This window comes from Diabrotica virgifera, chromosome 10 (assembly GCF_917563875.1).
Source record: "Diabrotica virgifera virgifera chromosome 10, PGI_DIABVI_V3a".
Lineage (NCBI taxonomy): Eukaryota > Metazoa > Arthropoda > Insecta > Coleoptera > Chrysomelidae > Diabrotica > Diabrotica virgifera.
In genome coordinates this window covers 34780895-34807375 of record NC_065452.1, presented here as the reverse complement: position 1 = coordinate 34807375, position 26481 = coordinate 34780895, and the positions used below count along the sequence as shown (strand labels likewise).

Sequence of the window (26481 nt, the reverse complement as noted above, 5' to 3'; positions counted from 1 at the left end):
GGATTGTCCTACATGATTTGATGAGCACGCATAAAAGTAGATCTTTGGTTATCAGATATTTCAGATCATTCCTGTATTTAGATCAGTTCAAAACAAATTCATGCAAAATTATTAAAAGTGTGTACCTACAGATTCTTCATTTTCAATTATAATAGTAGAAGAACGGGTTGCTGAATTTAAAAGTGTCCATACAATAGTATTGTTAAAGAATCAGGTTATAACATGTTCAAAAAATCACTTAAATCGGCCAATAGGTTTAGGAAATATGAGACATCAAAAATGACCAAATTTTTAAGTGCGCCGATTTCTATGCACGTAAGTTTATATTCTTGCCTATTAATTTTGTAGTATTTTGATGAAAGTTACATCTATTATGTATTTTACATTCATTCAACATTTAATCGAATTTATGTTATAAAAGTACCTTTGAAGAATATTTTACACTATTCCGTCATATTGTCCAGTGTTTGTATAACTATGGCTTAGTATCCTCGTATCGCATTTGACAGACAATTTTGCAGGAGATACTTTAAACCGTCTACACACTCTCTGACAAAAGCACCTGACTGTCAAGAATGACAACGTTAGGTCTGACTGTTGGAGCGTATGTAGGTCTGTAGTACGACAAAAATGAGTAATCCTGACAGTCAGGCTGACCGATTTTGTCGGGTGGTCTTACTATTTCAACATCCTGGCAAATTTGTCGTGTCAGGACCTGTGTAGCGTTGTTGGCCTGATTTCTGACTCCAACACGAATGAATAATTTTATTGTTAACAATCTATACGGATTGCTGTTGTAAAGCGGTGGATACAAATTACGCGTTAACTATGCTAAGGTCTATGTCTATAATATAGAGAACATAATTTACTACCTAGTGCTGTATAATGTAATATGTTGTTTTTATTACTCCAATTATGACGTTAGAAATTTAAAAATACGGCTTATACACATTAGGTTTAGAAAAAATATAAGTAAAACGGAAATTTTAGAAAATATACAATTTACCATAAAGTACCCCACACAAACCTTATGGAAATTAGGTCCCAGTGAATTTCGTTCATACTTTGGGAAAATACTCTTTGAAGCATCCTGATAAAAAGTTCTCATGGGCACAGTTCAATCGTATGAAGGTTTTTCAAGATATAGAGGCACAAACTCGGAAAATTGTAAGATTACTGGGTATTCCAATTCCCTGAGTTACTGGTTATCTGGCAACATGTAGAATTTTGGATCAAAGAAAAGTACTAGTAGTCTAGGATTTTTTCCTGGTTATCCAATGGCGACCTTTACTTTGACCTTGACCTTCAACGGACGTCATCTTCTAGAGTTTCAATGGTTTTCGGCATTTAATTGATGCAAATGAATTACTGGAGGTTTTTTGAGGTAGCTAAACACGAATATACCACCAGAACCGACTCCCGGAGCACCTGGTTTCTCAATGAAAGGCGCTCCTGGAGTTTCGAGGGTCTTTGGTACTACATTAATGCAAACGGATTAGTTATAGGTTTTGGGGTTGCTGAACACGACTGCGTGATCAGCAGAGACACAGGAGCACCTGGTGCCTAAGACAGGTTATTTTCTGGAGTTAAAAACCTAGCAGTAATCCATTTAATTCCTCCATTTGATTTCTCAGAAACTCCAGAAGATAACCTGTCTTAGTCACCAGGTGCTCCTGTGTCTATGCTGATCACGTATTCGTGTTCAGCAACCCCAAAAACCTATAACTAATCCGTTTGCATTAATGTAGTACCAAAGACCCTCGAAACTCCAGGAACCCCTTTCATTGACCTTGGAAACCAGGTGCTCCGGGAGTCGGTTCTGGTGGCATATTCGTGTTTAGCGACTTCAAAAAACCCTCCAGTAATTCATTTGCATCAATTAAATGTCGAAAACCATCGAAACTCTAGAAGATGACGTCCCTTGCAGTGGCCCTGGCCACCACGTCCTAAGGAGGTAAATTCTGATGGAATATTCGTGTTTAGCGATCCCAAAAACCCATGAGTAATCTGTTTATATCAATTTAATGCCGAAAACCCTCGAAACTCTAGAAGATGACGTCCGTTGAAGGTCAAGGTCAAAGTAAAGGTCGCCATTGTATAGCCAGGAAAAAATCCTAGACTACTAGTACTTTTCCTTGATCCAAACTTCTACATGTTGCCAGATAACCAGTAACTCAGGGAATTGGAATATCCAGTAAATCTTTTAATTTTCCGAGTTTGTGCCTCTATATCTTGAAAATCCTTCATTCGATTGAGTTCTGCCCATGAGAACTTTTTATCAGGATGCTTCAAAGAGTATTTTCCCAAAGTATGAACGAAATCCACTGGGACCTAATTTCCATAAGGTTTTTGCGGGGTACTTTGTAATACGTTGTTTATTTCGTTCTTTCCGTATTCGTTAATTATCTATTTATACACAAATTACGTGTTAACTATGGGAACTTACTACATACTTGAAGTTGTATATTTTAAAACGTTACACTTCTTGGTACTCCCAATTATAACGTTAGAAATTAAAAAATACGGCTTATACACAGTATGTTTAGACAAAATGTAAGTAAAATAATAATTTTACGTTTTGTCAGATACTTTGGTCAGGACGTGTGTAGAGCCGACCCTGACAAAAATGGTCAGGGAATTTTGTCGTCTCAAGAGGTCAGGTTGTCAGGGCGTGTGTAGACGGTTTTAAACTGAATTTCTGCATACTCTAAATGTGCTCAGAATAAAAAATACGTAAAGTAGTCTTGGCGCCAGAGGGGTCACCGTGTCCTTTTTAATTCTGATGGACAAACTCAACGATTTCTTATGGATTTTTGGCTGCTGATTACGAATTTCGAGGGTGGATTTCGATCCGAGTGGTCAAAAAATTGTTATAAACAATTTAATTGTTTATAACAATTTAAAAAGAGATAAAAAATATGTTTCAAATAAAATTTGTTCCTTAATAAAAAACGAAGAAAAAAGTTTACTAAACTTAAATAAAACCATTAGAACTCAAGGTATCGTAAAATTAGTGCACAATGCAAATTGCAAAATAAGTATTTTTCGAAGCTTTATCGATCGTAACTCGGCTTCTACGAATGCAAACGAGCCTTAGAAGGTCTCATTTTAAAGCTTGATTAATAAGCTTCAGTTTGTTAAATTACTTTATCTTTATTTGTTTTAAGTTATACCCGTTTGAAGTTATAATTTTCTTTAAAAAATTGTACATTAATTTATTTATAAGGGTTTCAAGCAAATTTGAGCTATAAACATTTATGCTTTAATTAACAATAACGATAGGAGAACACAAAAGGAACAATTTGTGCTTATGAAATTGTTCGTAAGTTTATTTTTGGCCAAGATAGCGATATTTTGATGGCGCGCTATGAGGCGCAAGATCGGCTCACTCTCAAGTATTTTTCGACGGTTTATCGATCGTAACTCGGCTTCTACTCATGCAAATGAGCTTTTCAAGGTCTCATTTTAAACCTTAATTGATAGACTAAACACTTAATTAATAGACACTTTTCTAACCTCATAATATTCTTTTTGAGTTCTTCTATTATTAATGTTAATTAAAGTATAAATGTTTATTGCTCAAAATTTATTAAAAACCCTTATAAACAAATTGATGTACAAATTTTTTAAGAAAATTATAACTTCAAACGAGTATAACTTTAAAACAAATGAAGATAAAGTATGAGACCTTGAAAAGCTCATTTGCATGCGTAGAAGCCGAGTTACGATCGATAAAGCGTCGAAAAATACTTGACAGTGAGTCGATCTTACGCCTCATAGCGTGCCATTAAAATATCGATATCTTGGCCAAAAATAAACTTAGGAACATTTTCGCAAGCCCATAATGTTCCTTTTGAGTTCTTCTATCATTATTATTAATTAAAGTATAATTGTTTATAGCTCAAATTTGTTTGAAACCCTGATAAACAAATTAATGTACAATTTTTTTAGGAAAATTATAAATTCAAACGGTTATAACTTTAAAACAAATGAAGATAAAGTAATTTAGCAAATTTTGTTTGGAAGCTTATTAACTAAACTTTAAAATGAGACCTTATAAATCTCATTTGCTTGCGTAGAAGCGAAGTTACGATCGATAAAGATTCGAAAAATACTTATTTTTCAATTTGCAATTTGCATTGTGCACTAATTTTACAATATCTTGAGTTCTAATTCTTGGATTTAAGTGTAGTAAACGTTTTTTCTTCGTTTTTTATTAAGGAACAAATTTTATTTGAAACATATTTTTTATCTCTTTTAGTTTATGAGCCAGAGCCTTATAAACAATTAAATCGTTTATAACAAATTATTGACCACTCAGGTCGAAATCTACCCTCGAAATTCGTAATCAGCAGCCAAAAATCCATAAGAAACCGTTGAGTTTGTCCATCAGAATTGAAAAGGACACGGTGACCTCTATTTGGCGCCTAGACTAAAGATAGTTTTTGTTTTTAGATTAGAGTATGGAGAAATTCAGTTTAAAGTTTCTCCTGCAAAATTGTCTGTATAATGAGGTAGGATTAAGCCATGGTTATTGGATTTGTGCAGTAAACGGTTGTTTCTCTGTGGTGTGAACTGAATTCGCACTGTACGGCACTGGTGGGTGCGCTATGAGGCAGAAGTAGAGGTAGACTCCGATCCGGTGTGCTATGGGGCTTTGTTCGCTCGTGCTATAAATCAACGTCTGCTCGTGATGGCGGGGCGTGGGGCGGTGCAGGTCACGGGGTCGCGGGAGAGCCGGTGACATCCAATGCCATAAATCACGACAACTGTTACACTTGTGTTTCAGCGGCGAATTCTACCTGGGCTTTCCGCGCTCCGAGCTGCAGGGGGTGTCCTGGTACCGGCTGCTGCACTGGGAATGCACGCGTGAGGCCCAAACTAAACATCGTCTCAGTAAGTATTACAAAAATCGTGTAAATGCCCCCACTATTCTTGTGAGGTATGCACTTTATATTATGTAAAAGTAGAGCGTTGGTATTTGCTTGTTTTTATTCAATTATACATATTACGTACGTAGCTATTTATTGTTACGTTCAAGATATAAAAAGCTATACTATTGAAATTTCAACGGTTCAATAACATCCCTTTATGAGACTAGTAGTCTTAGTCTAGTCGTAACATAGGGGTCCCGTGGGCACTTTTAGTTCGCCGCGATTTGATGAGGGTATTATAGGTTTTTTGGGTCGCTGAATCCAATGGAAGTGGTCTGGAAGCCAAAATGTGGTGCGTTTAATTGTTATTAACAAATTATGGTAAAATTAGGTGTTTTTCAGGAATTATTAGAGGCCCTGTAAATAAATTGATAGTGTTAAGGTCTTCTCTGGTGTATTTTTGGTTGCTGAATCGAATGCGACTAGTCGAGATTACTCAAAATGTGTTCTTATTTTGTTAATAACAAAAGAATTGTTTATTCGCCGAAAAGCTCGAAATACGTTATCTACAGCAAGTTTGTAGTCTTTTTCATAGTACTTTTATACGCAAAATCGATTGTCACTAGTCGTGATAGCTTAAACCATGTTCCAACTTTGTTATTAATAAATTATTGCAAAAATAACTGTTTATAGTACGTCTACTCAGGGTTTTTGCTGTAGATTTAAAAAAACCACTTGGAATGACATTAAATTTGGAATGCACGTAGCTAACATGTCAAACAAAACAAGTGATATTATGCCGATGTGTGCATTTACCCGAGGGGGTGAGTTTCCCCCGTTTCGGGGGTGAAAAAAGAAACCTTTAAAATAAATCCGGAATTGGATAAACTGATTAACTTTAAGCAACTTTTGTTCCATACAGTTTTTTCACTAAGTCAATACTTTTCGAGTTATTTGCGAGTGAATATCTTCATTTCTCAACAAAAATAACTAGAAAAGTATTGACTTAAGCCACGGTTTCCTCGAAAGCGGCACCGACAAACTGCGAGCGTAACACTGCGATGAATGACGTCATAAAAAACTGTACCACGCAAAATAATAGCGGTGGTTTCCAATGATGCGTTATAAGCCAACGCTTGCTGAGTTTGCACATTCCATTGCCGCAGTGAAGAAACCTTGAATTTTTCACCGTAATCTGACGTAATTCATAGCAATGTTACAGTCGCAGTTTGTCGGTGCCGCTTTCGAGGAAACCCAGGCTTTAGTGAAAAAACTGTATAGAACAAAAGTTGCTTAGAATTAATCAGTTTATCCACTTCCGGACTTATTTTAAAGGTTTCTTTTTTCACCCCCGAAAAGGGGTGAAAGTCACCCCTAGGGTAAAAGCAGACATAGGCACAGTATCACATTTTTTGTTTGATATGTTAGTTACTTGTACGTCAAATTTCATGTCAATCCAATTGGTTTTTTAAAATCTAGAGGCAATAATCGTGAGTGGACGTACTATAAACCGTTATTTTTGCAATAATTTATTAATAACAAAGTCGGAACGTGGTTTAAGCTATCACGACTAGTGGCAATCGATTTAGCGTATAAAAATACTATGAAAAAGACTACAAATTTGCTGTATATAGCGCATTTCGAGCTTTTCGGCGAATAAACAATTCTTTTGTTATTAACAAATAAGAACACATTTTGAGTAATCGCGACTAGTCGCATTCGATTCAGCGACCAAAGATACACCAGAGAAGACCTTAACACTATCAATTTAATTACAGGGCTTCTAATAATTCCTGAAAAGCTCCTAATTTTACCATAATTTGTTAATAACAATTAAACGCACCACATTTGGGCTTCCAGACCACTTCCATTGGATTCAGCGACCCAAAAAACCTATAATACCACCATCAAATCGCGGCGAACTAAAAGTGTCCAGGGGACCCTCTATGTTGCCACTAGACTATCTAGTGTAATAAGAGTTTTCTCGTGATAATGATCCAGCCAGGCAAATTAGGAGTTGTTTTAAATAGTATTGACCTCTATAACCTATGTATCTCCTGCTGTCGATTTTTTGGCCTTTTAATTATTAGTTGTTATCAAATTAATGTAAAAATGGGCAATTTTCGCTTTTTTATCTATCAGCAAGCAAAAAGTGAAGTATTTGAAAGTCACATAAAAACCTTCAAAATGGCGTTTTTTAATGTTTCTATCCTTATTTGTTGCTAAGAAAATTGTAAAGTAAGTCAGAAATTTCGGTTTTTTATAAATTTTAATAACTTTATTAAAAATGAACTTACGCAAACAATAGGTATGTACACATTAAAAAAGGAACATCTGAATCCATAAACAAGAACCACCGATAAAGTTAATATACAGATAGATTCAGATTTAAATGGAACATAGCGAGCTCATACACAGGGCCTCGAACCTACATTTAAAACAGCGGACCAGTTAAAAGTTCGACACGACACCATAAATACAATAACGATAAATTATTTGACACGCAGCAAACAACATGCTTCTTTTGCGAAGTCCTCTCCTTGTCGCCCGAGTCGGGCCGAAAGGCCCGAAAGTAGCTGAAGAGCGTACACTGATCGCTTAACAGGGTTGTCACGTCTCTCTAAAGTCTCTGCATTTTCAAAATAAAGAGCGTGTGCATAAAATTTTGGGTATAGTCTGGGCTGATTATCGGAGAATAGGCCATTTTTGGGAAAAGTTATTTACCAGCAATTTTAATGCTGGAATCGAATCTTATGATTGTATATATTAATAATATAGATATGCTAAGTCCGCAGATGTGCTACTTTTTTATAAACAAAATGGCGCCCGAAAATCGTGTTTTTTTCAATTTTTGCTCTATAACTCCAAAGATTTTAACTTTAGACCAAAAATACCCAAATAAAAATTCACCGCAATTAAATTCTGCATAGAGACGTGTTTTTTCTGATTTACTTCGACGAAAACTTTCCCCGGAAAAAGCGGGTTTTTCCAACAAAATCTTTAATTTTCAACTAAACTTTTAGATAAGTAGTTGTTAATCAATAATTAAATAACTTGGTAACGTAAAAGCCCTTTCCGTTTGTATTACAATTCCAGAAGCCGATGGAAATTGAATGACCAGTTTAGCAGCAATTGAAATGTTAATTAAAAATTTACCGTCGCTATAATAACGACAATAATTATTATGCATAAGAAAAACTATGATTTTTTCATAAAAAGACACTACACATATCTAATGTACTTTACAGAATTGAAATTAAACTATTTAAGCGGCCTCAGGAATATTTTAAAATTATAAACAATTTTTTGGCTTATAAACAAATATAATATATCGGGAAACATCAAACTAAATTAAATTGTGAAAACGGTATTCGAAAGACAGCGGCAGGACGCTTCTTTTAAAAGAAAAAACGTTTAATTATGACAACTGGTTCCTGAGATACAACCGGTCAAAGTTGACCGAAATTTACGGCAAAGATATAAACAATAGGATCATAATTTTCAAACCATCACCTTTTTATTTTTGTCCTCTTTCTCCACAAAAATTTTCATATCTTTAAAATCCTCATAACATATATTATTATAATAAAAACTATCGATAATACGTGTGAAAATTGCCAAAAATAGCAAAATTCCAATCAAAAATTAGGTTGGAGAAAATGTAACCCTCAAAGATCAAAATCGGTATACGTTAAAAAAATGCATTTTCTCGGCTTCCCATGGAGCAATTTCCTTCATTTTTTTTTTGTTCCCAAGTAACTCGAGCTTTTGTAGAGCCATCGAACTAACGCATTATTAAATGTCAAGCTTGCTTTTGTTTTGTTATAATAAATTAATTTATTTATGATAACACAATATTTTAATTTGTTTAAATAAAAATTGTTTAAATAATTATACAGCTTTCAAATGAGAATATTTATGTTTTTAACTTTAAAAGGTACACTTGTCGTAAATTTATCTAAAAAAAAGCCTACAACTGGAAAAAATATGTAATTTTCTGTTCTTATAAATAAATTAATCTATTACAACAAAACAAAAGCAAGTTTGGCATTTAATAATGCGTTAGTTCGATGACTCTACTCGAGTTATTAGGGAACAAAAAAAGAATGAAGGAAATTGCTCCATGGGAAGCCGAGAAAATGCATTTTGTTAACGTATACCGATTTTGAACTTTGAGGGTTACATTTTCTCCAACCTAATTTTTGATTGGAATTTTGCTATTTTTGGCAATTTTCACACGTATTATCGATAGTTTTTATTATAATAATATATGTTATGAGGATTTTAAAGATATGAAAATTGATGTGGAGAAAGAGGACAAAAATAAAAAGGTGATGGTTTGAAAATTATGATCCTATTGTTTATATCTTTGCCGTAAATTCCGGTCAACTTTGACCGGTTGTATCTCAGGAACCACTCGTCATAATTAAACGTTTTTTCTTTTAAAAGAAGCATCCTGCCGCTGTGTTTCAAATACCGTTTTCACAATTTAATTTAGTTTAATATTTCCCGAGATATTCTATTTGTTTATAAACCAAAAAATTGTTTATAATTTTAAAATATTCCTGAAGCCGCTTAAATAGTCCAATTTCAATTCTGTAAAGTACATTAGATAGGTATAGTGTCTTTTTATGAAAAAATCATAGTTATTCTTATGCATCATAATTATTGTCGTTATTGTAGCGACCGTAAATTTTTAATTAACATTTTAATTGTTGCTAACCTGTTCATTCAATTTCCATAGACTTCTGGAATTATAATATATACGGAAAGTGCTTTTACATTATTAAGTTATTTAATTATTGATTAACAACTACTTATCTAAAAGTTTAGTTGAAAATTAAAGATTTTGTTGGAAAAACCCGCTTTTTCCGGGGAAAGTTTTCGTCGAAGTAAATCGGAAAAAACACGTCTCTATGCAGAATTTAATTGCGGTGAATTTTTATTTGGGTATTTTTGGTCTAAAGTTAAAATCTTTGGAGTTATAGAGCAAAAATTGAAATAAACACGATTTTCGGGCGCCATTTTGTTTATAAAAAAAGTAGCACACTATCTGCGGACTTTGCATATCTATATTATTAATACATACAATAATAAGATTCGATTCCAATAACTTTTCCTTGTATTTTGCTAATTAGCCCAGAGTATTAATGTTTAAATGCATATTTTTTCGAATCCTAAAAAAACTAATAAATATTTTTGAAAAATTTTAACGCAGAATAAAAGATTACATTGTTACCGAGGGCAAAAAGTCCCTGAAAACTTCTATGTTTATTTTAATAATTTACGGGAATGAAGAAAAAAAGAGAAAAGAGACTTTTTGTTTCTTCTAAGGAACTTTGGGCCGTCGGTAATAATGTAATCTTTCATTCTGCGTTTAAATTTTTCAAGTTTTTTCAGGATTTGAAAAGGACTATTGTAAACCAAAACCATTAATTTTGAAAATAAATAAAAGTATGCCCTGTTCCATATTTGTCTTTTATCATTATTCATTTGTTGGTGCCGCTATACTGTGCGGTCTACCGTCGCCATTATGTTATAGCTTGCGGTCTACCTGGGCGGTTAAAAAACCCCTTAATATTTTCTCAGAAAAGTTTGCACACAATAACGAAAGGCAATAAAAAGGCAAAATGTTTATTGCTACGTAGTACCTAATAAATCAAATCTTTTCAGTAGTAATTGCACAAGAGCTCTAAAATTATCGAATTTTTCCCGAGTGGCACTTTGACAGTTTTAATTTCACGATCCGAAGGGGAGTGAAATTATGTCAAAGTGTCACGAGGGCAAAAATTCAATAATAAATTTAGAGATCGAGTGCAATTTGCTGCGATTATTTCGTGAATAAAACTGTTCAAACCAAAATTTTATTGTAATTTATTTATGCAAGTACAAATTAATACAATTAACCAAACACTTGTTATAAATATTTGACGGTTGAAAGTCATCATTTTTATAATTTTTAAAACATTAATTGTCATTAATGTCACTGAATGTATTTTTTCTTTGCAACGAAGGGCATCTGACGTAATATACTTGACGACGGGATATTATCAAAAATTATCACTTTAATTTTTATTTCTGTAGCTTTCTATTGGTCAGAATCTCCTATGAATGAAATAATCAGGAATATACAATAAACTTATTTCTTTACTTATATGCAAGGATCACTGACTGTTTTTCTCTGAAATAAAAACCATTAATTTTTCCTTCATAATAATTAGGCTTTATCTTTTAGAACTAATCAGGTTACATATATTTTTTTTTGTATGTGATGTTGATAGTCAAGACTTAACTAATTTTTTTAAATCTACCAGGCCATTTTATTTCAAAAGAGGGGTTGTTATTTACGCATACCCTGGGAAAATATTACGGTGTTATTTGCATAATAATAAAGAACCTAAATTCGCATAAAGTAGGTACGGTGTTATTTGCATAATGGTAAAGAAACTAAATTCGCATAAAGTTTATTGTATATTCCTAAATAGTAGTAAGTAGTATAATGTTTATTAGTACTTATCAATAAACATTTTAGCTACAACGGTGTAAACCTTTCTGAGAAAATATTATGGTGAATAGCCGCACACGTATACAGTAACGTCAAAAACAATATTTACAAAATGAATAAAACGCAAAAGTCAAAAGAATTAATATTTTGTCATATCAATTTACTAGTTCAGTTGCGAATTAGCCACAAATTTGGCTTCTTCCGAAATAAAATAGCAAATTAATACGACAAATTAAATTATTATTATTAAGTATTCTTCTTCTTTAAGTACCGTGCCCAAATTTTAGGCAGGGTAGCTTCCATAACAATTTGCCGATATCGTTCTCGATATTGTGCGGCATCTAATAATTGATCTGCTGATAAGCCAGTCCATTGACGAAGGTTTCGGAGTCATGAATATTTCTTCCGACCAATTCCTCTTTTTCCGTCGAGCTTTCCATTGAGTATTAACTGCAGCATCCTGTATCTGCTACCTCTCATTATATGCCCCAGATATTCAAGTTTTGCCTTTTTTATCATCTTGGTTAAATCACCTTCGCCTTGACCTACCCTGTTTAAGACTTCTCTGTTTGAAATGCGTTGAACCCAAGATATTCTAAGCATTCTACGATATGACCACATCTCAAAGGCTTCTAATTTGTTCATCATGTTAACCTTCATGATCCAGGTTTAAATTAAGTATTAATTTGTAAAATTAAAATAATAGTACTTATGATCTATCCGTTTTATTCACTTTATAAAGATTTTTTTGTCGGCATTGTAACATATGGGGTTTATACACCGCATCCCACGGTGTAAAAAAATCTCCAATTTTCCTCCGAAAAATATTTTTTCTAGATTCTTTGGGACATTCTAAATAAAATAAGTTTCTTGACATTTTTCTCAAAAGTTAACAGTTTTAAAGTTATAAGCGATTTAAAATCCAAAAAAGCGTTGTTTTGGCATTTTTCGGATTTTAAATCGCTTATTACTTTAAAACCTTTATTTTTTATTACAAGGAACCCGTTTATTACAAGGAACTTAGTTTATTTAGAATGTCCCAAAGAATCTAGAAAAAATATTTTTCGGAGGAAAATTGGAGATTTTTGAAATAGAGCTCGCCGCACTGGCAAAAAATCAGATAAACACGTATATTTAACAATTAAAAAACAACGATATAAATTAAGGTTAGACGCGATCACTCTTCAGAATCTTGAAGATGAATGTTTAATCTTGAATTTAAGTATCTGGCAACCTCAAAAATACTAATTTAAATATGAGTTTTTAAGCCTCGAAAATGCGTATTTTCGTATTTTTCAGATTTTAAATCACTTATAACTCGAAAACTATCAATTTTTAAGAAAAATTGCAAGATACTTTTCCTGTTTAGAATGACCCAGAAAACCTAAAAATATATGTTCCAGAGCAAAAAAACGTGATCTTTTGTATTTGTTTAAAAAAATTGTTTAAACAATTTCTGCCCAAAAATTCCGCCCGGTACCCTTCAGATTTGTTTAAAGGGGACATTTTTGAATAGGAATCCACAAAGAAACCGAATCGGAAATTTTTCCAGACGGGAGCGGTCTCACCACATGGACTAATTATTATTACGATAATATTACTATTTATAATAGATCACTATTATCTCTGTTACTATAATACAAAATAGATTGGCATTTTTAGTTGAAGAAATCATTTCCAACAAAAAATGATAATTTTGGCAACATTGTACGATTCGACATTATTCGACTTTCAGTGACGATTTTGCTGAAATAGTTCAGAATCCAGTAGCCCGCTTGAGTATTTGATTTTTATGATATAATTCTTTGACAACTTTATGTTGTCCAACTGCGTGGAGCGGAATTACATGTAAATTGTATGTTCCCTTTAAATATGAATTTATCTGTAGTATTTTTACTACAAAAGCAAGATTACGTAGGTCCAAATTTTTGACGTATGAGCACTGTCAAAACATTAGAATGTGACTTTTCATCATGGCCACGTTTATGCCATTACTTGTCAGAGATATTTTTCTTTCTTTTTGTTTACTATAAAAATAATATCTATAATTATTTATTCTAATTAATGATGTCAATTGGTTTTCATTACTTGCCGAAATATATTAATTAGCAACAATATTATCATAGTGTAGGTATAATCATTAAAATAGATTATTTCACAGCTCACGGCATAATTGACCGTAACCAGCAACACTGAACTGTCATTTGCGTTTGAATGTATGAGTAGCGTACGAATGTCGAAAATATTTAACTAATATTATTATTTTTTGGAATATTGAACTTCAATAATTGTTTTTGGATAAATGTTTTTGGATATTTAATTAATATAATTCTAATATTCTCAATGTAATCGCGTTTACGTTTTTTTTTTTATTAAAATACCATGTGGACGCTTATACAAGATCGGGCAGTTCCGTATTGGTGTCGTATTTTAGCAGTGCTACACAAATTTCAATTCTAGAGTTGATGTTATGGAATATCATTATTTTCGTTAACATTAACAAATATTCTGGCATATGATTAATATATTTCGGCAATTGATGAAATCCGATTGACATCATTAATTAGAATAAAGAATTATAGATATTATTTTTATAGTAAACAAAAACAAAGAAAAATATCTGACAAGTAATGACATTAACGTGGCCATGATGAAAAGTCACATTGTAATGTTTTGACAGTGCTTTTACGTCAGAAATTGTCACCTACGTAATCTTGCTTTTGTAGTAAAAATACTATAGGTCCTTTCATCACTTTTGCTAGTTTCAAAGTAGCCCGATTTTGAGGACCATGTTTTGAAGCTTTGCGGATGCTTTCATTGAAAAACAATCTTTTTCGAATTTGGCACAAGTAAAGATTTAAAGTATGTTGATGACGACTTTCAAATGACGATAATTAGATATCGTAATTGTTACAAAGCTGTTGTGATTTAAAAAAAAAAGGGACTAACTTCCTCCCAAATTGTCCTAGGACGACTTTTTCTTTTAAATTTGTGAAAAAATACAAGCTTCCCAAATATGAAAAAATAAACTTCCTGCAGGCAATGGTTAAACAGTTATACTAAATATTGTTCTGAAACTATTTCTCTGTGGCATTTATGTAATTTACTTTTCTAATTGGGAAATAAGCCACAACTTAACTTGTAAAACGTTGATGTGATTTTATTGACGTTGATTTTATTGACGTTTCCACTTCGGACGTCGTTATCAAAAAACAAAATATTACTAAATTAAACAAAAATGTTGTTGCTTAGTAAAAAAATTCTTCTAATAATTTTATTTAATCTGACTCGTTCATATCGGCAATTCGGACATATATTATACATTTTAAAGTAGAAGACTTTAAAATGATATTGCTAATATTTATGGGTTGCGTTCCTGGGACGACTATATTGATAGTAAAAAGAGAAAAATCAAAGAAGCGGCTCTAATTATTCTAAATGAAACCAATTGTTCAGGATGTGGATGCCCATACTAAAAGAGGAAGTCAGTAAAAAGAAAATACCACGATTAGTAAGTCAATAACATATCGATGATAGTACATAATTTATATTTTAGTATTATTTATATATCTGTATTATATTATTAATATTATTTATAATTTAAAATAACATACATATGAAATCAGAATTTGGTGTTAGTTTTGAGAGTAAACTGAATGTAAGACCAAATACTTGCAATACCGGGATAGTATCATGAGGTTTTTCCTGGTTTTTCCTCTTGATTTACTATGGAATTACTAACACGAAAATTTTACTGTCATCATTGCATGTGGCATGTGGTTGTCTTTTTTAAGACAGAGCACATGCTATGATTTTGTTGTGACGGATATACTTGAGTAAAAGTTGATATAGTCGTCCCAGGAACGCAACTCATCAATATTGGCAATATCATTTTAAAGTCTTCTACTTTAAAATGCATAATATACGTCTGAATTGCCGATATGAATGACTCAAACTATACTAAATTATTGGAAGAATTGTTTTACTAAGCAACAATATTTTTGTTCAATTCATTAATACCTATTTTATATTTGGATAACGACGTCCGGAGTGAAAGTTGAAACGTCAATAAAATCATTTTTCAAGTTAAATTCCGGCTTATTTCGCAATTTGAGTAGTAAATTATTCTAATTGTTTTATAAGCAAAATCTCGATATGTTTTTGCAAAATAATTTTGCGATATGTAAAATTGTTTTTCTTTGTTTTTTTTAATAAAATAATTCATATAATAGACCTTCTTCTTTCCTGAGCTATCTGTAGAATTATTGTAACTTCTTTATTTTCTGACTTATACTTTTGCAAAAAAAAATTATTTGTAACTTAAAATAGCTTTTAAACTATTAAACTGATTGCTTTGAAATTTTAAGCATATTTTAAGCACCATAAGATCCAATATTCCATGAAATATGAAGGTTATAAGTTCATTTTTAAAAAAGATTTTTCGAAAAAAACGAAATTTTTCACTTACGTATACTTTCTAAGCAACAAATAAGAATAGAAGCATTTAAAAGCGCCATTTAAATGATGTATCAGCAAACAACATGTCAGGTATTGCATTAAGGGCAAATGACAGATAAAATAACAATAGAAGTAGGTTTAAAACAAGGTTGCATACTGTCACTTCTCTTTAATATACATATATGTCTTAATTATATACTGGAAAAAACAATTGAAAGAAAAAACGGGATCCCTTGGAACTACCTTCAGAACAAGAAACTAGCAGATATGGAATACGCAGATGATATCTGTTTCGTAGCGAACACAATAGATGATATGAAGAGCATGTTAAGGAAGGCTAGAGGTAAAATCGGCAGAAATGGGTCTTAAAATCAACACGAATAGACGGAGAGCTAGAGCCGAAAAATCATCGTCATAAGTAATATGGAGTTTGTCCTGTAAAATAGGACCATTGTATATTGACAATAATAACCCCTTTCCGGCTGACACCTCAGTGGATAGAGGAAGTGGCAATAAGGGATGAAAGGGGAAAGTTAGTGCAGTAATTAAAGGTTTTCACCTCCTATTTTGTTAAACCTTCATCGATTTGCATGAAAATTGGTGACTAGTTAGAGCATACCTCAAGAAATAAAACTGATTTGGTGCCAACTTGCACTTTTACCCTGGTGGTGAATACCACCCCTTCCCACGGGTGAAAACAATTTTATTAAAAATAACCCCACAAATCGATAGAGGGACAAATTTTAAGTAAAATTTGTTATATCATGGTATTAAAATAAATCAATACTTTTTGAGTTATTAAAGATCAAAGATTTGTCTATTTAAGAGCATGCGTGAAGTTACGGATGATAAAAAGAACATATTAGTTAATTGTATGTTAGTAAAATATTATTTTTATATTATTTCGATATTTAATTGAATTTTTCCATGAATATAAACTGAATATTTCCAGAAACTGGGGGTGTCCAATAATGGGTACATTTGACATATTCGAATACACTTTTGCTAAATTTATAATATCGAAATAATATAAAAATAATATTTTAGTAACACACAATTAATTAATATGTTCTTTTTATCATCCGTAACTTCACGCATGTGCTCTTAAACACACAAATCTTTGATCTTTAATAACTCAAAAAGTATTGATTTATTTTAATAACATGTTAAAACAAATTTTACTTATAATTTGTCCCTCTATCTATTTGTGGGGTTATTTTTAATAAAATAGTTTTCACCCCTGAGAAGGGGTGGTATCCACCCCCAGAGTAAAAGTGCAAGTTGGCACCAAATCATTTTTATTTCTTGGGGAATGCTCTAACTAGTCACCAATTTTCATGCAAATCGATGGAGGTTTAACAAAATAGGAGGTGAAAACCTTTAAAGACTACACTAACTTTCCCCTTTCATCCCTTATTGCTACTTCCTGTATCCATTGAGGTGTCAGCCTGAAAGGGGTCATGATTATTAACATACAATAGACACATTTCACATGCCAAACTCCATATTACTTATGACGATGATTTTTCGGCTCTAGCTCTTAGACTAGAACAAGACAGTAGAGATGAGAATAGGAGTATCTAACTGTGACAAACTATACATCAACCAAGAAGAAATAAAACAGGTTCAAGAATTTTGCTACCTAGGCAGTATAATTAGTGCAAAAGGTGGAGCTCAAGCAGATATTAAACAGAGAATACGAAAAGCACAACATGCCTTTGGAACCCTCGCAAATATATTGAGATCAACACAGATTAGCCAAAATACTAAAATAAGGCTATTTAATAGTAACGTGAAAACTGTGCTAGTTTATGGGAGTGAAACATGGGCAATAACTGACAGAAATGTAAATAAAATCCAAGTTTTTGTAAATAGATGTCTACGTAAAATTCTAAAGGTATATTGGCCCAATACCATAACAAATGTAGTACCATGGAGGAAAATCAAACAAGAACCTATCAGAACAACAATAAAGAGGAAAAGATGGAACTGGCTGGGACACACCCTGGGGAAAGAAAATGCAGACATAACAAAACAAGCACTCAAATGGAGTCAGTAGGACGAAGAAGCAGAGGACACCCGACCAAAACATGGAGGAGTATCATTGAAGAGGACTACAAAAGTATGAAGAAAACCTGGTGAGAAATAGCAACCATGGCCAGAAATAGAGGGGAATGGAGAAGCTTCGTGGATGCCCTATGCTTCTTCACGGAGTAACAGGATTGAATATTTATAAAACACTAATGAAAGCATATTAGTTATATCTCAGATATGCAGACGATACAATACTCCTTGCGGACAGCAAATTTTGGTTGATCGCACTACGCAGTGTTGAGAGAGATATGGAATGGCTCTGAACACAAAGAAAACAAGAGTTATGATTGTCGGTAGGTAATTACTAGATCGAAAACGAAACAATCTACGTCAGCGGTTCTCAATCTGTGGTACATTCAATACCACTGGTGGTATATTTCATTATTTGCGGTGGTGCACAAAACGCAAAAATACCCAAAGTCAGCACCCCTATTCACACCCAAACTTATATGGAATCATCTGATATTTCTTATTATTTCGTGCGAATTTAAAAAAAAAACGAACACACGAAGTCAAACATAATTTATTTTAAAGCAATTTAATAACAAAAAATACGTAACAATTAAATAAAACAATAAAGTATTCAAACAAACAAATTGAAACTAGTTGTTTGTAAGTCAATACAATAAAAAATTTCAATGTAAAACTAATACCTACCTAATGTTTGAATTGTTTTTATTTATGTATTTTTATTTTTATTTGGTAGTCAGTGTTATCACCTCTAGTCCTATGCAAGCTTTTAGTCTAAGAGCTAGTGAACCCTCCGACTAACGGTCGTCCTGTAAGGCTAGAAATTTATCTAGTGATAATTCATAGCACACCAAGGCTAAAAGCCATGACCTGGCAGGCATCAGCGGTGCACGTGTATCTACCAGGTGAATCGAAAAGTGCAAATTTTGGGGGTAAAATAAACTTCCTCCTGTAAGGTTTAAATTTAAGTATGTGTTTGAGTAAGTCATTTAGAAGAAATGTGTACAATGACAGGCGATTCTGAAGAGCATAAGACCTTGCCAGGCGAGGGGAAAGATTAGGGGTTTTTCCTAAAATTATTCTTTTTGCGTCGAACAAATTTTTTTTAGGTTTTTTAAATCATTCCAAAGAGAAAAGGTATTTGGTGATTTTTCTCTTAAGTTAACAGTTTTTGTTATATAAGCGATTAAAAATTTTGAAAATTGCGAAATCGGCCATTTTTAACCCTAAATCGCACATTTATCTAAAAAGTTCAAGTTGCCAAGGTAGGTAGATATTCTTTAAACATTGATTGATGAAATCACAAAGAGGTTTTTGCACTACAATATCGAAAACCCCGTTGTTTTTTAATTGCTAATCAAGCGGGCGCGACACTGTAGTATAAGTGAGGACGTTTGAGTTGGTATAAGTTCATTATCTCGAGAATGGGCAAATTTCAAGAGAAATCCTCAGACAGGTCGATTTTTATTTTTAAATTAGGACTTTTTGGCATATATATAATACTAGTGACGTCATCCATCTGAGCGTGATGACGTAATCAATGATTTTTTTAAATGAGAGTAGGGGTTGTGTCATAGCTCATTTGAAAGGGTATTTAATTCTCTATTCACTAATATAAACATTAACATAATTATTTATACAAAGTGTACAATTTTTTTTTTAATTAAATTAACTTTGATTAAATTTGACAAATAGAAGAAAAAATTTTTTGTACACCCTATATAAATAATTATGTTAATGTTTATATTACTGAATAGAGAATTAAATAACCTTTCAAATGAGCTATCATACAACCCCTACTCTTATTTAAAAAATCATCGATTACGTCATCACGCCCAGATGGATGACGTCACTAGTATTATATATATGCCAAATAGTCCTAATTCAAAAATAAAAATCGACCTGTCTGAGGATTTCTCTTGAAATTTGCCCATTCTCGAGATAATGAATTTATGCAAACTCAAACGTCCTCACTTATACTACAGTGTCGCGCCCGCCTGATTAGCAATTAAAAAAACAAAGGGGTTTTCGATATTTTATTGCAAAAAACTCTTCGGGATTTCATCAATCAATGTTTAAAGAATATGGCAACATTGGCGTACGTACCTTGGCAATATTGAAATTTTTAGATAAATGTCCGATTTAGGGTTAAAAATGGCTGATTTCGCAATTTTCAAAATTTTCAATCGCTTATATAACAAAAACTATTAACTTAAGAGAAAAATCACTAAAGACCTTTTCTGTTTGGAATGATTCAAAAAACCTAAAAAAATTGTTCGATGCAAAAAGAATAATTTTAGGAAAAACCCCTAATCTTTCCCCTCGCCTGGCAAGGTCTTATGCTCTTCAGAATCGCCTGTCATTGTACACTTTTCTTCTAAATGACTTACTCAAACACATACTTAAATTTAAACCTTACAGGAGAGAGTTTATTTTACCCCCTAAATTTGCACTTTTCGATTCACCTGGTAGATACACGTGCACCGCTGATGCCTGCCAGGTCATGGTTTTTAGCCTTGGTGTGCTATGAATTATCACCAGAAAAATTTCTTGCCTTACAGGACGACCGTTAGTCGGAGGGTTCACTAGCTCTTAGACTATTTAGTTTGCGTGGGCACGCTCCTAATTTTAACATTTGGTTGTGGTAGGTTGCTCCATTCTTCAAGGGCAGCTTATACTAACCGTGCGGTGTTTTGTGGATTATCCCGGCGAGATCTAATTTTTCTTTTAAGCATATCCACCAAATACTCTTTAGGGTTGAGCAAGCAGTCCACTTCAAACAAGGGATACCTTCTGCTTCAATGATGTCTCTAGTAACTCTAATGGTATGTGGATGTCCATTATCATGCATAAAAATAAATTTGCTTCTGTTGCATCTCTCCAGAGCCTAACTACAGGTTATCAACATACCTGTGAGCAGTTAAAGTTGATTGGATGAAAATTAATGGAGTTTTTTTACGGATCACAATTCCTCTCCGGAACATTATCTCCTCTTGTATATTTGTGAACAGATCTGACAGTTTTCGTTCTTGCTTTTCTTCTTCGATTTCTAAGTACATACACGATTTATTGGGTCATCTGATTTTACACAAATCCTGACTTTTTCTGAAAATAGCACATTTTGTCAATTCCCAATGTTCCAGTTTTGGTGGTGAAGACATCAATTTAGGCGATCAATCTCGTGCTGCCTCGATAACTCGGGAACTCATAACTGTCTCCTACTGTATTATACTTCTTGGCACGAACTATTCTTCTTATCGTTTCAACTAAAAAAGTTACACCTGTACTTCCAAAAGCTGCCTTTGGAGCTGCAGGTGAGAGATGGTTGGGTGTTTTCCGGCTGATTGGACAATTAAACGATCGTGGCGAGCCGTTATTACTTTTTGGCGACTTTCCCTTGCTTTATTTTTAAGCTTTCCTAGTTCCTGTTACCTAGCATAGGTTTTGGACAGAACGCCCTGTGTTACGCATAGCTCTACAGCTATGTCCCTCTGAGAAAATTAGTTTCTCCACAAGACCAATATCTTTCCCCGTTATAAGTTCTATAACCCCACATGAGGCATATTTTCGTTTTTGGACGCAATAGTTAGTTTATTTATTTTCGTTCAATTTGCAACTCAAGCAAATAACCTATACCTTACCGAGCTGTACTATCTGATTGTCTTATAGATTTGCTTGTTTTCAATAAAAACCTTTATTCTTCGCAGCAATAACAAGTTTTTTCAAAAGAAATAAATATTGCTTTGAAATACATGGTGATTCCATATAAGTTTGGTTGTGTGTAGTTAATTGGATTACTAAGTTAGATATACTTCGTCTAATTTACTAACCGTTGCACGTCATCCGCGTCATAGCCTGTGACGTCACATGGTACCAACACGAAATATTTAGGCGGTAGGTGTGTTCTTTTTACAGTAGTACACTGGAATTACAGTCACTAGACATATTTTATTATATACGCGTAGAAATAATATTTGACGATTTCTATTAATGTTAACCTAAAGAAATACACAATAATATGTTTCATTTAATTTGTATAAACGGATTATAAAGCGTTTTTATGAAGCAGATTTGTTCGGAACACACTGTAACTGTAATCGAACGAAGGTGACATTTTAGAATAAATTGGTAACATTTATTTGACAGTTGCGGTGATGACACTTCATATTTGTTTATATTCTTTACTATAAGTATCTGTTTTATTATATTTACTGTTTTTATTATTTACTTTACTACAAAAAGATCCTCTACTATAAAAATATAAATTTCACCTAATTTTATCACGACTTGGAATAATCGAGGTATCTGACAACTTTTTTAGTTGTTATTGTAGACATATACAAAGAAACCTATGTACCGGCTTCATGCCAAGAGTTCGGAACCGTTTTTTAATTATTAGCAATGCAGTGCAAAAACGCTTGCACTGCAAATCTTAAAAGATTGTAACTTAATTCTTGTTCTCTATTTTTAAGTTTTTACTTATTTATATTGAATATTAATTTGTTTGGTTGTATAATCCACGTTTACAATAATTATGAGATATATTTGATTTAAAATGGATTCAGGATTTTTTTATACTTTGGCAACTATGTCAACTAAGATCTCTGGCGTAGATAATGACGTGCAACGGTAAGTAAATTAGATGGAGTTTAGGTACCTATTCCTGTAGGTGGTACCAAAAATAATAAAAAGTATTTTGTGGTACATGACTCAAAAGGATTGAGAATCACTGATCTACGTTAAAGGAAAAGCCTTAGAAAAAGTACCCAGATACAATTATTTGGGATGTGAGCTAAATGAACAATGGGACCGCAGCCACGAAATAAAACGACGTATTGAGATGACCAGAAGCCCTTTCAATAAAATGAAATCAGTATTATGCAATGGAAAACTGGGAATTAAAATTAGAACTAGACAATTAAGGTGTTACGTATTCTCTGTCCGTTTATATGGAGTTGAAGCCTGGACAATTACGGACGAAACTGAAAAAAGACTTGCCAGCTTTGAGATGTGATGTTATCGAAGAATGTGGAAAATATCATGGACACAACACGTTACAAACACGGAAAAAGAGGATCGGGGAGACGACTAACGTCCAGTGGCCTGATTCTAATAAATTCATTTCGAGGTCGCAATTTAATTTCGACTCCGCCATGATGGTCGCAATTTATAGCGAGTCTTATTCATTTCGATATTAGTTACAACTGGGGATATTAACGTTATCATTTTGACACTACTCAAAATTTGGGTTGGCGCTCCAGTTTATTAGATTTATTGGCTACGCAAACACCGCAACATTTGTTGATAGTCTGGGAAAATTATCTAAAAAATGCCATTTTTGGGAAAAGTTATTTACCAGCTATTTGATTGCTAAAATCGAATCTTAAGATTGCATATATTAGTAATATGGGGTATGACAAGTCTGCAGAAAGTGTGTTATTTTATTTATAAAGAAATTATCACTCCTAAATCTTCTTTTTTATTTAGTGCTCTGTAACTCCTAAGATTTTTCCTTTAAACCAAAAACACTCAAATAAAAATTCACCGTAATTTAGTTCTGCACAAAGTTATTTTTTTCCGATTTCCTTCAACAAAAATTTTACTCGGAAAATCCGAGTTTTCCCAAAAAATCTCAATTAAAATTTTAGGGAAGTAATTATTTATAAATAATTAAATAAATTGATGACATGAAAGATTTTTTTATAGTAGATTATATATCAGTCTAACCAATAGTTTAGCAATAATTAAAATATTAATTAAAAAATTTCGGTCGAAATAATAACCAGAAAGATTATGATACACCAGAATAACTATGATTTTCGTATAAAAAAAGCACTATACCTATTCAACGTACTTTACAGAATTGAAATTGGACTATTTGAGCGGTCTCAGGAATGTTATAAAGAAACAATTTTTTGGCTTATAAACAAATAGAGCCCCTCAGAAAATATTACATTAAATTAAATTAAGTTAACGCTGTTGAAAAGGGCACGGCTTCTGTGCCCTTTTCGAAGAAAAAAATTTAATTGCGAGGATTGGTTCCAGGTATAACCTGTCAAATTTGACCGCATTTGCGACAGAGTTATAAACAACAGGATTTCAATCTTTGAACTATTATCTTTTTATTCCGGTCCTCTTTGTACATACAAATTTTCATATCTTCAAGACACTCATAACAAATAAGATTTGTGTCACCAAGTTATTTAATTATTGATAAATAATTACTTCCCTAAAATTTTAGTTCAAAATTAAAGATATTGTTTGGAAAACCCGAATTTTTCGAGGAAAATTTCCGCCGAAGGAAATCGGAAAAAAATATCTATGTGCAGAATTAAATGACCGTCAATTTTTATGTGAGTGTTTTTGGTTTAACGTTAAAATTTTCTGAGTTACAGAGCAATAATTGAAAAAAGATTTCGTAGCGCTAATTTGTTAATAAACCAAATAACACACTTTCTGAGGACTTTGCATAGCTATATTACTAATATATGAAATCTTAAGATTTGATTCCAGCATGTCTAGCAATAAAATAGCTGGTACATAATTTTCCTTGTTTTATACTAATTTTCCCAGATTATTACCTTACATCTTTCATTGTGTTGATAATTCACCTTGTGGACATTCTCAATTATTATATTTCTAATTTAATACTATTCTATCTAATTCCTTCAAAACCAGCAAATTTCCATAAAACCCAGCCATATTAATACCTTTTGATTTAGTTTTCTTTGCAAGAAACAAACAAAACACATCTACTAAACTAAACCAAACCCTGCTTTCGGCCATTCATTCATGTCCGTGTCACAATAATTTCGACTCGAAATTATAATATCAACACCACTTTTTTGGAGTCGCAATTAATTTCGATAACTCGCTATTTAATGACATTTCGTTAGTTCAACTAAAATCCACAAGGCTCGCACAGTCGCATTTCAACGTCGCCATATTGATTGCGACTTGTTTTGAGTCGAAATTTGAATTAGAATCAGGGCCCTGGTTGAAAGTTTTAAAGCCGTGGAGTGTAAAAACAACAATAGATCCCTTCAGAACGTAAAATGGGCCATGTTGATCGCCAATGTCCTTACAGAATGAGGCACATGAAGAAAAAGAAGCTAATAAACGAGATTATTTGGTTGATATACAACCAAACAACTTAATATTTTAAAATGAACTGTGTATTTACATTGTGGCATATACCGCCTCTATTGAAATAGCCTGTTAAATAAATATCTTGTTTAGATCTATAGAAAATTGGCGTATCAAACCGTATTATTGGCATGACTGATAAATTTATTGGTATATAATTAATATCATGACAGGTACGTATTTGTAACTTTAACGCTTACAATATTTAAATAATTATGTGAATATAAAACAAATATTGCATTTGGTACAATGGTAATGATTATAGTGATATATTACGTATATATACTGCCCGACATTGAAACTGCAACACACATTAAACGAACTATTTTTATATGTTTTGGATAAACGAAAGAGCTTATATGCTACATCAAAAACGGTCAAAACAATGTCCTTAAGTTTCTTTAGGAAATTAGTCACCAGCAATACGTCCCATAAACATTTAGATACTATTACCTAGAAGAATTTCCACATTTTTCACTATATTCCTTCTCTTTATCATTTTCGCAGGTTCCTGATTATGTTTCTTCTTATCTCTTTCTTCCTGATGTTGATCTATATATGAAGTTGTGGCTATATATCAGGGGTGGCCAAGCTCCTTGATAGTCCGAGCCATTTTTAAAATTTGAAATTTTTCGCGAGCCGCTATTAAACAATTATCTAAAAGTGTAAAAACGGTATTACATTTTTCTCACCCTGTTTGGATTTCACGATTTTTAAAGTGAAATTAAATGGTTCACATCGTTGTTTCAAATATGCAAATAATTCTACAAGCAGCATTTACTAATTCAGGATAAGGATAGTTCGATTCTTCATCATCCTTCAATTTTTTTCTGGGACGGCCTACTGATCTTCTATCGTCTCTCAAAAACACTGTCTTTAACACTCTGTCTTCCTCTGATCTACCACATAACCTGCCCATCTTATCTTAGCGTTTATATATGTCAGACGATGTTTTTAGTACGTACCATACACTACACAGTCATCAGTTCAGCTCTGCGGCGCATTCTCCATTCTTCTGTCAATTAATCTCTTTGAGGGCCAAATATCATTCTGAGAACTTCGCTTTCACTTTCAAATACCATTTATTTCCTGCTGATGTAGAGTCCATGTAGGGCGAATAATTGGCTGTACAGTCGTAATTTAGATTATCTTTTTAAAAGCTTAGGTCTTAATAATGACGATATGGAATATAATGCTCTATTCCACGCAGCTATTCTTGCTGAGGCGTCTTTTTATATGTGCTTGTCATCTGTGATTACCGCCCCTAGATATTTAAACTCTTTTACTACTTCGAAGTTGTGGTCATTAATAGGTATGTTCTGCCTAATTCTTGGTCTTGCATTTTTGGTTACTGCATGTATTTCGTCTTCTCTTCATTTATTCGAAGGCTCGGACTACCTGTTTCTTCCTCGAGTTGTAAAAACACCTCTCTCA

The 26481-nt window shown here is 32.8% G+C and overlaps 1 protein-coding gene across 1 annotated transcript in view; it reads left to right on the top strand.

The window, feature by feature from the left end:
• The window catches only part of LOC114338112 (PAS domain-containing protein cky-1), a 109763-nt gene that overhangs the window by 61976 nt on the left and 21306 nt on the right, over positions 1 to 26481 (top strand). The window contains exon 5 of the mRNA XM_050662949.1: positions 4790 to 4896. Within this exon, the coding sequence (XP_050518906.1) occupies positions 4790 to 4896 (107 nt within the window). The remainder of the gene's footprint in view (positions 1 to 4789; positions 4897 to 26481) is intronic.